At 40.5% G+C, this 13,950-nt stretch overlaps 1 protein-coding gene across 2 annotated transcripts in view; it reads right to left on the minus strand.

Moving 5' to 3' along the window:
* Positions 1-13,950, minus strand: part of LOC132385201 (beta-galactosidase-1-like protein 2) — a 90,788-nt gene that overhangs the window by 59,018 nt on the left and 17,820 nt on the right. For both annotated transcript variants that reach the window (XM_059957103.1, XM_059957101.1), the window contains exons 2-4: positions 7,093-7,290; positions 6,741-6,809; positions 3,492-3,587 (exon numbers count right to left, since the gene is read on the minus strand). In XM_059957103.1, coding sequence (XP_059813086.1) covers positions 3,492-3,587; positions 6,741-6,809; positions 7,093-7,290 — 363 coding nt within the window. The remainder of the gene's footprint in view (positions 1-3,491; positions 3,588-6,740; positions 6,810-7,092; positions 7,291-13,950) is intronic.

The raw sequence follows: 13,950 nt of genomic DNA on the forward strand, positions 1-13,950 counted from the left end.
GACACAAAAGCAGTACCACAAGGCAACATTCATATTATATTTCATCAATTTAAGGTAATATTCAATGTAATAAATCATAGAAAGTTAACATACTAGGGTGTACAGTACTCACCAACAATGGCAAGTGTGTTGGCTCCGGGAGATGAGTGATTTAGCAAGCCAATATTCAAAGATTTGACCAGTGACCCATGCTTTCTTGTTAGCTGAGAAACTAACCTTGAAACCTGACGCAGTCTCTTCATCCTTACTTATGTAAGTGCGTTTCGGCATACACTTCCAAAAAAAGCCCGGTCTCGTCTGCATTAAACACCTGCTTTGGTGTGATGCCTAACTCAGCTATCATAGCCCGCAACTGCACAGGGTTCAGCAGCTTCGTGGTCAGTACTAGCTTGCTCATTACGCACAGCTAAGTTGTGAAGCCTGTGACAATTAACAAACTTAGAAAACCATCCCCTACTTGCATTAAAGCTAACAATACCACTTGACACTTCCTCACTAGCCAGTGAACAAAGGCAACCATAAATTTCCAAAGCTTTCACACGAAGATGATCGGAACTGAGTGTTTTTTTTTTCTTTGGTTCATGCTCAATGTACAAACTCAACATTTTCTCCATTTTTGTCATAATCGAGTGACAATCTTTAGTAACAATCTTTGAAGATGCTTGTGATGAATCAATCACTGCACTTTTTATTTTCTCAGCATTTTTCTTTATGCTTCTGATCGTGGACTCACCCAGGCCGAAGTAGCATCCCAGAGCTGTGTTACCTTCACCTGACGCGGCCCTGTTTATAGTTTCCAACTTTTTTTCAAGTGTTAAAGCGGTTCTCTGCTGCTTGGTTGACAGCCCAGAACTTGACATAGAATGCCTAAAAACATAGAAACATAGAAAACCTACAGCACAATACAGGCCCTTCAGCCCACAAACTTGTGTCGAACATGTCCCTACCTTAGAAATTACTAGGCTTACCTATAGCCCTCTATTTTACTAAAGCTTAGGAGGCATAGTTAAATATTTCAAGCACAAAATCAGTGCACCGCAGGTAACAACAAAAGTTTAAGAGAGCAAGATTGCACATCCACACACATTGCTAAAACCAATGCGAGACTTGCGGGAGAGAGACTGTGAGGCGTGCGCACGTGAGTTGTATTGGCTGGAAAGTGGTGCTTCTCGTCCCAACAGCCTCGCATAACTGTGAGTTTTGGATGTATATAAGGGGAAGTTGGTAGAAATATGTTTGGTGCATAACTGTGAATCTGCATTGTCTGGAGACGCATATAACGAGGATAGGGTGTACTTACACAAGTGATATCCATAAAAGGAAAAACTTCTGTAACACCAACCAAAACACTGAAGCAAACACAAAATACTTCCATTCAAAAGCTTACCAATTCAACCTCTAAGCATTTAGAAATGTGTAGATATGCACATGAATCACTTTGTCAAAGGAGGTTATGGGCCAAGTGCTGAGCAATGGGTCAACATGGAAGGATGCTCACTAGTCAGCATAGATGAGTTGTGCCAAATGGTCCATTACCATGTTACACAATTATAGAACTCATCTTTTGTTATTAAAACAGCAGACACAAAATGCAGGGGGAACTCAGCAGGCCAAGCAGCATCTATGGAAAAGAGTAAATAGTTGATATTTTGGGTCAAGTCCCTTCATCAGGAGACGGTCGACGTTCTGGGTCTCGATCAGAAATGTCGACTGTACTCTTTTCCATAGATGCTGCCTGGCCTGCTGAGGTCCTCCAGCATTTTGTGTGTGCTTCTCAGATTTCCAGCACCTACAGATTTTCTCGTTTGTGATTTTTTATTATCTCCATCTCCACTACTTAGTCTTGCACGAGTTCTTCTTCTATTGCCTTCAACTAAACTTTCAGCATTACTCTTTATAATACAAGAATGTTCTTGCTAATGTTGCAAATACATTTCAAAAGAGAATTATTCTCTCTGAAGAGAAGAATAAGTGTATAACCCAAACAGAAAGGATATGGCTCCTTTCTACCAACAATATTAGACTATACATATTTTATACAGATGGATATAGAATTTCTAGATTTCTATACATTTTTCAGTAGCTTTGATCCAGTAGTTTGCTAATTGTGTGTACATAATCCTTCAATGGCAGAATTAGAAGGTATTTCTGGAACTGAGCCGAGAGTAGGGTGTTCAGGGAGCACAGACAATAATACCCAGTGTGGAAACAATTCCTTCAGCCCAACTGCTTGATGCCAACTACAGCAGCCTCCCTGCTAGGCCATAACTATCGAAAGACCTCCCCTCTACGTACTGTACCTATCCAAATACCTCTTAAATGCTGCAATTGTACCCATCTCTACCACTTCCTCTAGGAGCTCATTCTGGGTACTATCCTCTATGTAAAAAAAAATTATATTTCAGGTCACTTTTAAATGTCTCCTCTCTTATCTTGTACCTTTGCCCTCTACTTTTGGACTCTCAACCCTGGGGAAAAGCCTATGATCATCCACCTTCTTTATACCTCTCATGATTTTATAAACTTCTATAAGGTTACCCCTCATTCTCCTACATGTCAGTGAATAAAGATCCAACGCGGCCAACCTCTCCCTATCCTCATCTGCACTGTCTCTAACTTGAAAATATCTTTCTTATAAAAGGGTGACGAAAACTGTATACAATACTCCAAAAGCGGTCTCACAACTGCAGCAAAATGTCCTTGCTCCTAAAATTAATACCCTGACCTGCTAAATGCCTTTTTCACCACCTGTCTACTTGTGGAGTTGCCTTCAGCAATTTGTACACTTGTACTTCCAAGTCGCTCTGTTCCACAACACTCATCAGTACCCTGCTGTTCACTGTACAAGTCCAAATCCGACTGTGGTTTGACTGTCAAAATTGTATCACTTCAGACTGATCCAAGTTGAAGTCTATTTTCTGTTCCTCAGCCAAACTCCCTAACTGATGAAGATCTCTTTGCAATTAATTGTAACTTGCATCACTATCAACAAGGCCCCTTAAATTAGTATCATTAGCAAACTTGCTAATAATGCCATGTACTGTATATTCATACCCAAAGTCAGGGAAGATAATGGGATTCGATCAGGGAAATTGATTATGTGGATGATTTGTTGAGGAGCATTCATGGAACGAAACATAAACATGTAACCAGGTAAAGGCACACAGGAAAGTAGGTGTGAAGTGAAGAAAAGTTCAGGAATCTCAGTTTTAAAGAATAGTGCATCAGGGAGAAATTTTAATTAAACTGACTCAAGGTTTCGATTCTTGGTTTACTGGGTCATCTGATGCCCAGTTCTTATCCTACCACAAAATGCAGCCTATTTTTAGACCTACCTGTTTACATCAGCATTGATGGTGAGGTTTCAAATCTATTTTCAGCTAAGTGAACAATGCACCTTGGGGTATTATTCTGACGATTTTACTTCAGCTTGCATAACTGCAAAGGTAGCTATTTTGTTTTGTTTCAAACAAGATTCCTGCCACATTTACCTGGGCAAACCACCAAGGTCCCACTCTGAGCAGATATAAGCTCCTGGGCGCAATATTACCCATAAATCCAAATCATTGGCTAATTTGAGATATGCCCTGCAAAAGAAAGTATAACATGTTGAACCATTTTTTTTTTAAAGTGGCACCTTACAAAATGAACTGCACATCCTGCACTTACTGGAGGTTCCTGATCCTTGGTTGTTATCAAAGTGTTTAAATTCTCAAAGCACAGGTCGTGCGGTCCTTGCGCACTACCTGTACCCAAACAGCAAGGAAACAAGCCCTTCTGACCACCTAGACCCATGCCGATTTCATGCACCCAGTTACAAATAATCCCATTTTATTCTCCCCTATTCCAATCAACTCCCTCTACCATCCCACCCCCCTAGATTCAACAACTCACCTGCACAGTATGGGCAATTTGCAGTAGCAAATTATCTACTGATAAGTATGTCTTTGGGGAGCATGGATTAAATTCTTGTCATAAGAGAGAAATTCTATGCAAGGTCAGGAGCAAACCCAAGATCACCAATGCTATGAGGCAGCAGCATCAACCACTGTATAATCGTAAACAGCTGCATGGGATTTTTTTTTGGAGAATTAGCAAAAACAATTAAACATAAGTATTTCAAGCTTCAGTTTGAAAACTGTAACTTGCTCTACTTCTACATCTTTCAGATACTGATCTACTACCAAAAAGACATATTTTGAGTTATAAACTACTATAAATCTAACTCAAAGAAGGCTTGCCTTTCAGTTGCTAGTCCACTTAAAGAGCATGACAGAAAATATAAATTAATCTAGTGAAATATAATTATATTAGGTATGTTAAATAACTGAGAAGTTGAAAAATACAGTACATAAGTATATTTATAAATAGTGCAAGGATACATTAAGATTTTACACAATATATCTTCAGCAATGTTAAACCAAACATTATTTCAACACTATAATTGATAAATTAAAAAACAACTACTAATGCTATTCATTTGAAATAATTGCAAAAAGTGCTGGAAATGCTCAAGTCAAGCGTTGGTGGAGAGAGGAAAATGATGCCAGCTTTCTCAGATCAATTCTCCTTCATCAAAGCTTTATGTTTCTCTCTCCAGAGACGCTGCTTGGTCCGTTGAGTATTTCCCAGCACATTTGTTTTTATTTAGATCATTCTTAGCGACAAGTGAGGTACCTGAGGATAGGATAGATAATGTTCCAATGCTTAAGAAACACTCTAAAAAAAAAACCCAAGAAATTACAGGCCAGTGAGCCTGACATCGGCATCGGGAAAGTTTTTGGAAGGGAAGTTATTCTAAGGGACCAGACATACTGTATGAGTATCTGACTCGCCGTGTACTGATGAGGGACAGTCAGCATGGCTTTGTATGTAGTAGGTTGTGTCTAACCAAACTTCAAGTGTTTTTCGAGGAAGTTACCAGGAAACTTGATGAAGGTGAGGCAGTGGATGTTGTCTACGTAGACTTTAGCAAGGCCATTGACAAGGTCCCACATGGGAGGTTGATCAAGAAGGTTCAGTTGTCCAGCATTCAAGATGAGGTATTAAATTGGATTTGTGGGAGAAGCCAGAGAGTGGTAGCAGATGGTTGCCTCTCTGACTGGAGACTTGTGACTAGCAGGGTGCTGTTGAGATTGGTGCGGGTTCCGTTGTGGTTTGTCACCCATATCAATGATCTGGATGATAACGTGGTTAACTGGATTAGCAATTTGCAGATGACACCAAGATTGAGGGTATAGTGGACAGTGAGGTAGACTATCAAAGCCTGCAGGGGATCTGGACCAGCTGGAGAAATGGGCTTAAAAAATGGCTGTTGGAATTTAATTCAGACAAGTTTGAGGTGTTGCACTTCGGTAGGACCAGCCAGGGTAGGTCTTACACTGGGAACAGCAGGGCACTGAAGAGTGTGGTAGAACAAAGGGATCTGGAAATACAGGTCCATAATTTAATGAAAGTGGCATCACAGGTCGATAGGGATGTAAAGAAAGCTTTTAGTACATTAGCCAAAGTATTAAGTACAGGAGATGACATGTTATGTTGAAGTTGTACAAGATGTTGGTGAGGCCTAATTTGGAGTATTGTGTGCCGTTTTGGTCGCCGACCTACAGGAAAGATGTAAACAAGGTTGAACGAGTGCAGAGAAAATTTACAAGGATGTTGCTTGGTCTGGAGGACTTGAGTTACAAGGAAAGATTGAATAGGTTAAGACCTTATTCCTTGGAATGTAGGAGAATGAGGGGAGATTTGATAGAGTTATATAAAATTATGAGGGGTATAGCCAGGGTAAATACAAGCAGGTCTTTTTCACTGAGGCTCAGTGGGGCAACAATTAGAGCCCATGGGTTAAGGGTGAAAGATAAAAACTTTCAGGGGAACACGAGGGGAAACTTCTTCACCCAGAGAGTCTTGAGAGTGTGGAGCGAGCTGCCAGCGCAAGTGGTGCATGCAAGCTCGATTTCAAAGTTTAAGAGGAGCTTGGATAGGTGCACGGATGGGTCAGGGTATGGAGGGCTATGGTCTCGGTGCAGGTCGATGGGAGTAGGCAGTTTAAATGGTTTGGCATGGACTAGGTGGACCAAAAGGCCTGTTTCATGCTGTTGCTTTTGCTATAACTCAATTTCATGATTGCAGAACATATCACTAACAACCATAAGAAAAATATACAGCCACATTTATGAATTCCTAGCGGCTGGTTAGTTGCTCTAGGGAAGCAATTATAGAATCAAATTGACAGCAGGTTTGACTGCCCATCTCTGATAGACTCATATGGCAATGAGCATGGATACAGGACCTTTGGACCAACAAGTACATACTGATCACGGTGCCCATTCAGTTAGTCCTAATTTCCTGTATTCGGCCCGTAACCTTCCGAGCAGCACCCTTCCACGTGTCTTTTAACTGATATTATAACTGCCTCAACCATTTCTTGATAACGCGTTATTTCTTCTGCACTGACCTGTTGCGTTCTATGACCAAGACTTAAAACAAAAACAAGAAAAAAAACTCAGAGCCAGCATTTTATCCTGAAATGCAGCCGAAAGCCTGTGTTCAGACTGCATGACAAAAGATACAGAAGTGGCTCTGACATTTCTTGCAACAATGTGGTTTATACAGTAGATTTCCACTGATGGGGCCACCAATAGACAACCAACGCCCAGCAACCCTATCTGCAAGAAAGTTCTCAGAGGAGTATTTAAATTAGAAAAAAAAAATCAAGGAAAAATATGTTAGCTACTCACTCAAGATCAAGATCACTTTTAAAATTAAATGTCCCCCTCTGTGGCTCATGAAGATTCCACGGAACATATCTGTAATAAGAACATGGAGACTGAGTATACAAAACAATTAAAGCACACTATAACTGAAGAACAATTTATTTTCCCTCTTAAATCAGACTTGGAAAAATGTAAAAGCAACAGTGGCTATGTTTCCTAATCTGCCATCAGCATTAAAACATCTGGAAAATACAGCCATAAAGCTTTGTGCACTCTAGAAATCCCAACACAACTGCTTTAGGAATTTAAACAAAAATCATAGCAGTTATTAAAAGCCCATTGGAGCAAATCTTTGCATACAATATATATCACTTACGTTGTTAAAGTATTCAATCCCATGGCTTTCATCTTCAACATTCGGTCAGTCCAGTAGGCCCGTGGAATGCGAAAATAGTGCATTGAGCCACCCAGAATTAAAAACTTCTCTTCCTCCAACTGGAAGTATTCTTTGTTGGCCTGCAATCCCAAATTTCTGCTCTGCATTTTTTTTGGAGTGAGCTTTACCCAGTGGAACCTAAAATCAGATGGGAAACATCTTAGTTTAAAGAATGTACGCAGCCAAGCAAACCAGTGATGGAGACGGCACATGGTGAGCTTGTTCAAACGTGGTGTTGAATGCCACACAGCACTGACAACAAATGAGTTGAGACCAGTCAAATGCTTTCAACGTCTGCAACTTTGTGTGATTTGTTGGCAGTCCGAGATCATATGACCAAATCATTGAGCTGGAGTTTGGGATGAAGGGAATGTCACTGCTAACAAAACAAAGAATTTTACTACACACACTCACAAAGTCTTTCTAAAAGGAATTGTTAATAACTACTGAGAATATGCTGCAGTTTGTGCATAGCTCAGCACTAACTCTTGAAAATAAATTGTACTGAGCTTTCTGTCCTTTCATTACATAACAAACATCACAACATACTGCACTCAGCAAAAGCGATCACTTGCACATCTGATCATCACAATCGACTTCTAAAAAGATTTTTTACATCGCTGTGGTGACTAGAATTTCTTGTAATTTTCACTATTTCCACGAGTGCTATTTATTTGGGAACCTATCTATTCAACTAGGCAAGTAATGGCCTGCATTTTGGAGAAGACCTTCATTTTTCAGGACCTCCCAAAGTGCATTAAGGTCCAAGTGCCTTTTGAACTGCAGTAATTCTGTGACGTAGCAAACAGTAGGAAATTTCACATAGCACAAAACATTAAAAATAACTAAATAAAATTAATGAAAATGACTGTGAAAAATCTATTGACCAGGATTTTGAGATTATCAAGATTCTATACATTCAAGAGTCCCATGGCTTTTGTCACCTTAAAGAGTGGGCAGGATTTTTCTGCTGTTATCTGCACCATTTGATATTTTACACGTATTCTATTTATTGTTCTATTTCACATTACCATGTATATTGTTTAAACCTGACTCTGATTCTGACTACTCAGCTCCACGCCAGCAAGGGATTTCATTGCATTCTGGTGTATATGACGATAATCTGAAATCAGGCAGATGACCTGGCCGTTGTCAGGATATTCAAGCTTGCTGTACATCTAGCTGCTTGTTTGCATTTCAAAACCAATCATTCAAAAATACTTTTGGCAAAGGCACTATTTAAATCCCGATCTTTTAATGTCATTGAAGCAGAAAGTAAAATGAACTTCCAGCTGAATGGGATGGACCTACTAGGGGCTGCATGGTAGCGTAGCGGACACCGTAACGCTATTACAGCCCCTGCGACCCAGGTCCAATTCCAGTTGCTGTCTATAAGGAACTTGTATGTTCTCCATGTGACTGTGTAGATTTCCTCCCACATTTCAAAGATGGATGGGTTAGTAGGCGTGAACATCGATTTCTCGAACCTCCAGTAATTGTCCCCCTCCTCTCCTTCACCATTCCCCATTCCTGTTTTCCTCTCTCACCTCATCTTCTTACCTACCCTTCAACTCTCTCTAGTACGCCTCCCCTCTCCCTTTCTTCCATGGTCTTCTATCCTCTCCTATCAGATTACCCCTTCTCCAGCCCTTTACTTCACCCGCTCCGCCGATTTCACCGATCACCTACCACCTTGTACTTTTTCCACCCCTCCCTCCACCTTCTTAGTCTTGACTTCTTCTCCCTTCCTTTCCAGTCCTGATGAAGGGTCTCGGCCCGAAACATCGACTGTTTATTCTTTACCATGGATGCTGCCTGGCCTGCTGAGCTCCTCCAGCATTTTGTACGTGTTGCTCTGGGTTAGTAGGTTAATTGGTCACAAGGGTGTAATTGGGCAGTGCAGGCTTGTTGGGCCGGAAGGACCTGTTACCGAGCTGCATCTCTAAATAAATAGATCGCTCCATGATAAGCTGGACGTGGACTCACTGCACTAAATTACCTCTTCCTATGCTGTAACTATTCCAGAAAATCACTGCCTTTGCCTCAGAAGCAGGAAGGTTCAGATAGATTCCTATATGCAGAGAATCAAGGGTGCTCATTCTTATCCAGATGGCCATCCACAGAAGGCAAGAGCCTTGCCACACGCCCAGTTCATAACATGGGAGCAGGCTTCCTGTTTTGGATGATATTAGCAAACAGTTCAGGATTACTTGAAAGAGTCAGCTACTACACCATTTCATTACATTGGGTATTGGACAGCCATCACTGTGAAAACAATTAAACAAATTTGCAGTCACTGGTAGCTGAAGACACAAATTCACAGACAGTATTAACATATGATGCAACACCACAGATATTATCAGAACTTGGGGCAAATCAGGACTAGACAATATCGTTTCGATAGGGCCAGAACTCAGGGCAAAGTCTACACTGGGTGATTAAAAACATTATCAGCAGAGTGTGTGAAACCAGCCTGAGATAATATACCACAATAGCTCTCGAAGCTGCAGTCAGACCATGTAAATGTTTGACTGAAGTTTTTGAGCTCTGAAGTCATTAGAAGAGTAGAGTACAATTTTCCACTCAACCACCGTCATGCAGGGTCACAAAAACCCACTTTGAAAATTAGCTCTACACTAACTTGAGAAAATAAACATCTCACAGGGAATGGATTTTTTTAATAAAGTATTTTAATAAAGATTAACTTCATGCTGGTTTAAAGTATATATCCTATTTTACTAGACAGAAAGCTGCATATCAGAGATCCCCACCAAGCAGGCCATGCACTCGTCTTGCTTCTGCCATCAGGTAGAAGGTATGAGAGCCTCAGGACTTGCACCACCAGGTTCAAGAACAGTTACTATCTCTCAACCATCAGGCTCTTCAGCAAAACAGGATAACTACACTCAACTTCACTTGCCCCATCATTGAGATGTTCCTACAACCAATTACTATATATCACTTTCAAAGACTATCTCATGTTCTCATTATTTATTGCTATTTATTTATATTTGCATTTGCATAGTTTGTTGCCTTCTGCAGTCTTCTTCCACAGATTTGCTGAGTATGGCCACAGGAAAATTAATCCCAGGGTTGTATACAGTGACATATATGTACTTTGATAATAAAATTTACTTTGAACTTTGAAAATAAAAGTTATTTTATTATTGCACATGGAGAAACCAGCCACAACACTAGATGATCAAACTAAATTGCAGTTCAGAATTTAACTTTGCGTAGAACAAAGTGCAGAAAAAGATTGATAGAGCCAAGACAAGTCCACTACAGTCACACATTTCAAACTTTAGACCATAGATCTTGTCCAAAACATCTTGACATATTTGACCAAGACTGTTTTCACAACCAACTGCTCACCCTTGTCTTTGCCACTATATGCAAATCAAACTTTATTTAGATATTCTGGGGGTTTTGTCTCAAGGTACTTTCAATGTACTTGACAGCATATTTAAATAAAAGCACCTGTTAACCCAGGGCAAAATGTATTTAAACAAGGGTGTTCAATTCCACCATCTAGATTTCTCTGCAAGATGCCAGGATATTGTCATGAACCAAGCTTTCACATGGCAGAAGATATCTGCAGCTTCACAGAACGAAAATCTCAAAATATCTTTCATATACAATGTGTAACATATGAGAGCAATCTGCAAAAAAAAATTGGAAGTGAAGGAAGAGGTACCCAAACATGGAAAACAATAAACCACCTATTGATAACAACCGCCATTTACCAAGAGTTTTCTGTAATCCAGGCTACCTCTAGAGCTGAACCACACTAAAACACTCCCTCCTCCAATTTGAGATTTCCCCCTCCTTCAAGGCCACCAGAATCAGAGGCTGGTCATGGCACACATTAACACCTGCCCCCAGACCAGGCAACAGCGACCCACTGCAAATCACCTACTGTTGAAACAGGTCAACAATGGCAGATGCTATCTCCTTGGCCCAACACTCATCTCTGGAGCATCTGGATTAACAAAGAAACCTACAACGGACGCCTGTTTGTTGATTGAAACTCTGTTTTCAATACCACCAACTCAATGAAAATCATCTTCAAGGTTCAAGATCTAGGACTTAGCACTTCCATTTTCAACTGGATTCCTGATTTGTTTATCAACAGACCACAATCAGTAAGGCATGGCATCAGCACATCTGCCACCATTATCCCCATCACTGGTACCCAGCAAGTCTGTGACCTCAACCTTCTACTTTCCTACCAATATACTCACTACTTTGAGACCAGATTCTGCTCTAACTCCATCCACAAGTGTGCAGATAACACCAATGTATTGCTTAAGTTTGGTTAATGCCATTTCCTGCACACAAGTGTAAGGAGTACAAAATAATTGTTACTCCGGATCAAATGCATCACAAAAAAAACAAATGATAAAGAACACAATAAGAATAATAAAACATCATAAATATAAATACATACACTAGCTTATGCGAAGTGGTTAACTTATACATTACGCAATGGGTAGATCTCAGACAACGATAACAGGAAATACAGGAAAGAGAGAGAGGAGAGAAATTAAGTCAAGTGGTATGGTGTCAAGACAGCAAACTCTTCCTCAGTATCAGCAAAATAAAAGAACTGTTCATTGATTTCAGAAAGCAGAGTGGAGCACAAACCTGCTTGTCTCAATGATGCTGATGAGGAGATGGTTAAGAGCTTCAAGTACTGGGGTGTAAACATTACCCTTAGCTAGAACTGGTCCAACCAAAGATGCTATCGGAGCAAAGAAAACACAACACCTCTACTTCCTCTGAAGGGCCCCCCGTTAATCCTTACCCATTTTTAAAGAGAGCCTATCCAGATGGTTCACAGCTTGGTATAGTAACTGCTCTCCTAAGACCACAGAAAATTGCATTGAGTTGTAAACACGGCTCAGTGCACCACAAAAATCAGACTCCCCTCTCAACTGTGCCTACACACCTTGCTGCTTTGGAAAAATACTCAACATAACCGAACATTTTCCTCTCAGTCATTCGCTTTTGTTTCCTCTTCCATCTGGCAAAAGATACAAAAACATGAAAATACACACTGCCTCGCTTATTATAAGACTCGGTGAATCTCTTGTACGTTAATGAGACCATAAGATCTAGGAGCAGAATTAGGCCATTTGGCCTATCAAGTCTGCTCTGCCATTTCATCATGGCTGATTCAATTTTCCTCTCAGCCCCAATCTCCTGCCTTCTCCTTGCATCCTTTTATGCCCTGACTAATCAAGAATCTATCAACTTCTGCCTTAAATATACATGAAGACTTGGCCTCCACAGCTGCCTGTGGCAAAGAGTTCCACAGAGTCACCACTGTTGAGCTGAGGAAATTCCTCATCTCCGTTCTAAAAGGACACCACCCCTATTCTGAGGCTGTGTCCTCTGGTCATAGACTCTCCCACCATAGAAAACATCTTCTCCACATCCACTCTATCTAGGCCTTTCACCAACTGATTGGTGTCAATGAGGTCACCCCTCATTCTTCTGAATTCCAGTGAATACAGAACCAGAACTATCAACTGCTCTTCACATGACAAGCATTCAATCCTAGTATCATTTTCATGAACCTCCTTTGAACTCTATCCAGTTTCAGCACATCCCTTCTAAGACAAGGGGTCAAAAACAGCTCACAATACTCCAAATGAGACCTCACCAGTGCTTTATAAAGTTTCAACATTACATCCTTGTTTTATATTCTAGTCCTCTTGAAATGAATGCTAACATTACTATGCCTTCCTCACCACAGACCCAACCTGCAAATTTATCTTTAGGGATCCTACACAAGGAATCACAAGTCCCTTTGCACCTCAGTTTTTTTTTTGTATTTTCTCTCTGTTTAGAAAATAGTCAACCCTTTCATTTCTTCTACCAAAGGGTGGGACCATACACTTCCCGACATTGTATTCCACTTGCTATTTCTTTGTCCATCTGAAGCCTCTCTACTTCCTCAAAACTATCTGTCCCTTCACCTATCTTGATATCGTCTGCAAACTTTGCAACAAAGCCATCAATTCCATCATCCAAATCACTGACATACAATGTAAAAAGAATCGGTCCCAACACAGACCCCTGAGGAACACCACTAATCACCGGCAGCCAACCAGGAAAGGTTCCCTTTATTCCCTCTCTTTGTCTCCTGCCAATGAGTAACTGCTTTATCCATGCTAGAATGTTTCTTGTAATACCATGGGCTCATGACTTGTTAAGCAGCCTCATGTGTGGCACCGTGTCAAAGGCTTTCTGAAAATCCAAGTACACAACATCAAACGATTCTCTTTTGTCTATCCTGCTTGTTATTTCCTCAAAGAATTCCAACAGATTTGTCAGGCAAGATTTTCCCTTGAGAAAACCATCATGCACCTTCAAATACCCTGAGACTTCATCCTTAATAATCCACTCCAGCATCTTCCCAACCACTGAGGTCAGACGAACTGGCCTATAGTTTCCTTTCTTCTGCCTCTCTCCCTTCTTGTACAGTGGAGTGACAGTTGCAAATTTCCAGTCTTCCAGAAGCATTTTAGAATTTATCATTCTTGAAAGTTCATTACTAATGCTTCCACAACCTTTCTTTGTACTTGCCTTCTCTTTAGTTTTACCCATTATATCGCCTTTTCTCATTCTTCCAACAAAAACTAGTAAGTACTTCAAACTTCTTCAATGTTGCAACCTATACAACCTTAAATCAAGAGCTGAGCATTAAGATAATAACCTGCTTGGCTAGCTAAATGGCTTTTTTCTGCAAGAAACTTCTAGGATGTCAATCAAGTGCACAAAGTAAGTCAG

This window comes from Hypanus sabinus, chromosome X2 (genome assembly GCF_030144855.1).
Source record: "Hypanus sabinus isolate sHypSab1 chromosome X2, sHypSab1.hap1, whole genome shotgun sequence".
NCBI classification, from domain to species: Eukaryota; Metazoa; Chordata; class Chondrichthyes; order Myliobatiformes; family Dasyatidae; genus Hypanus; species Hypanus sabinus.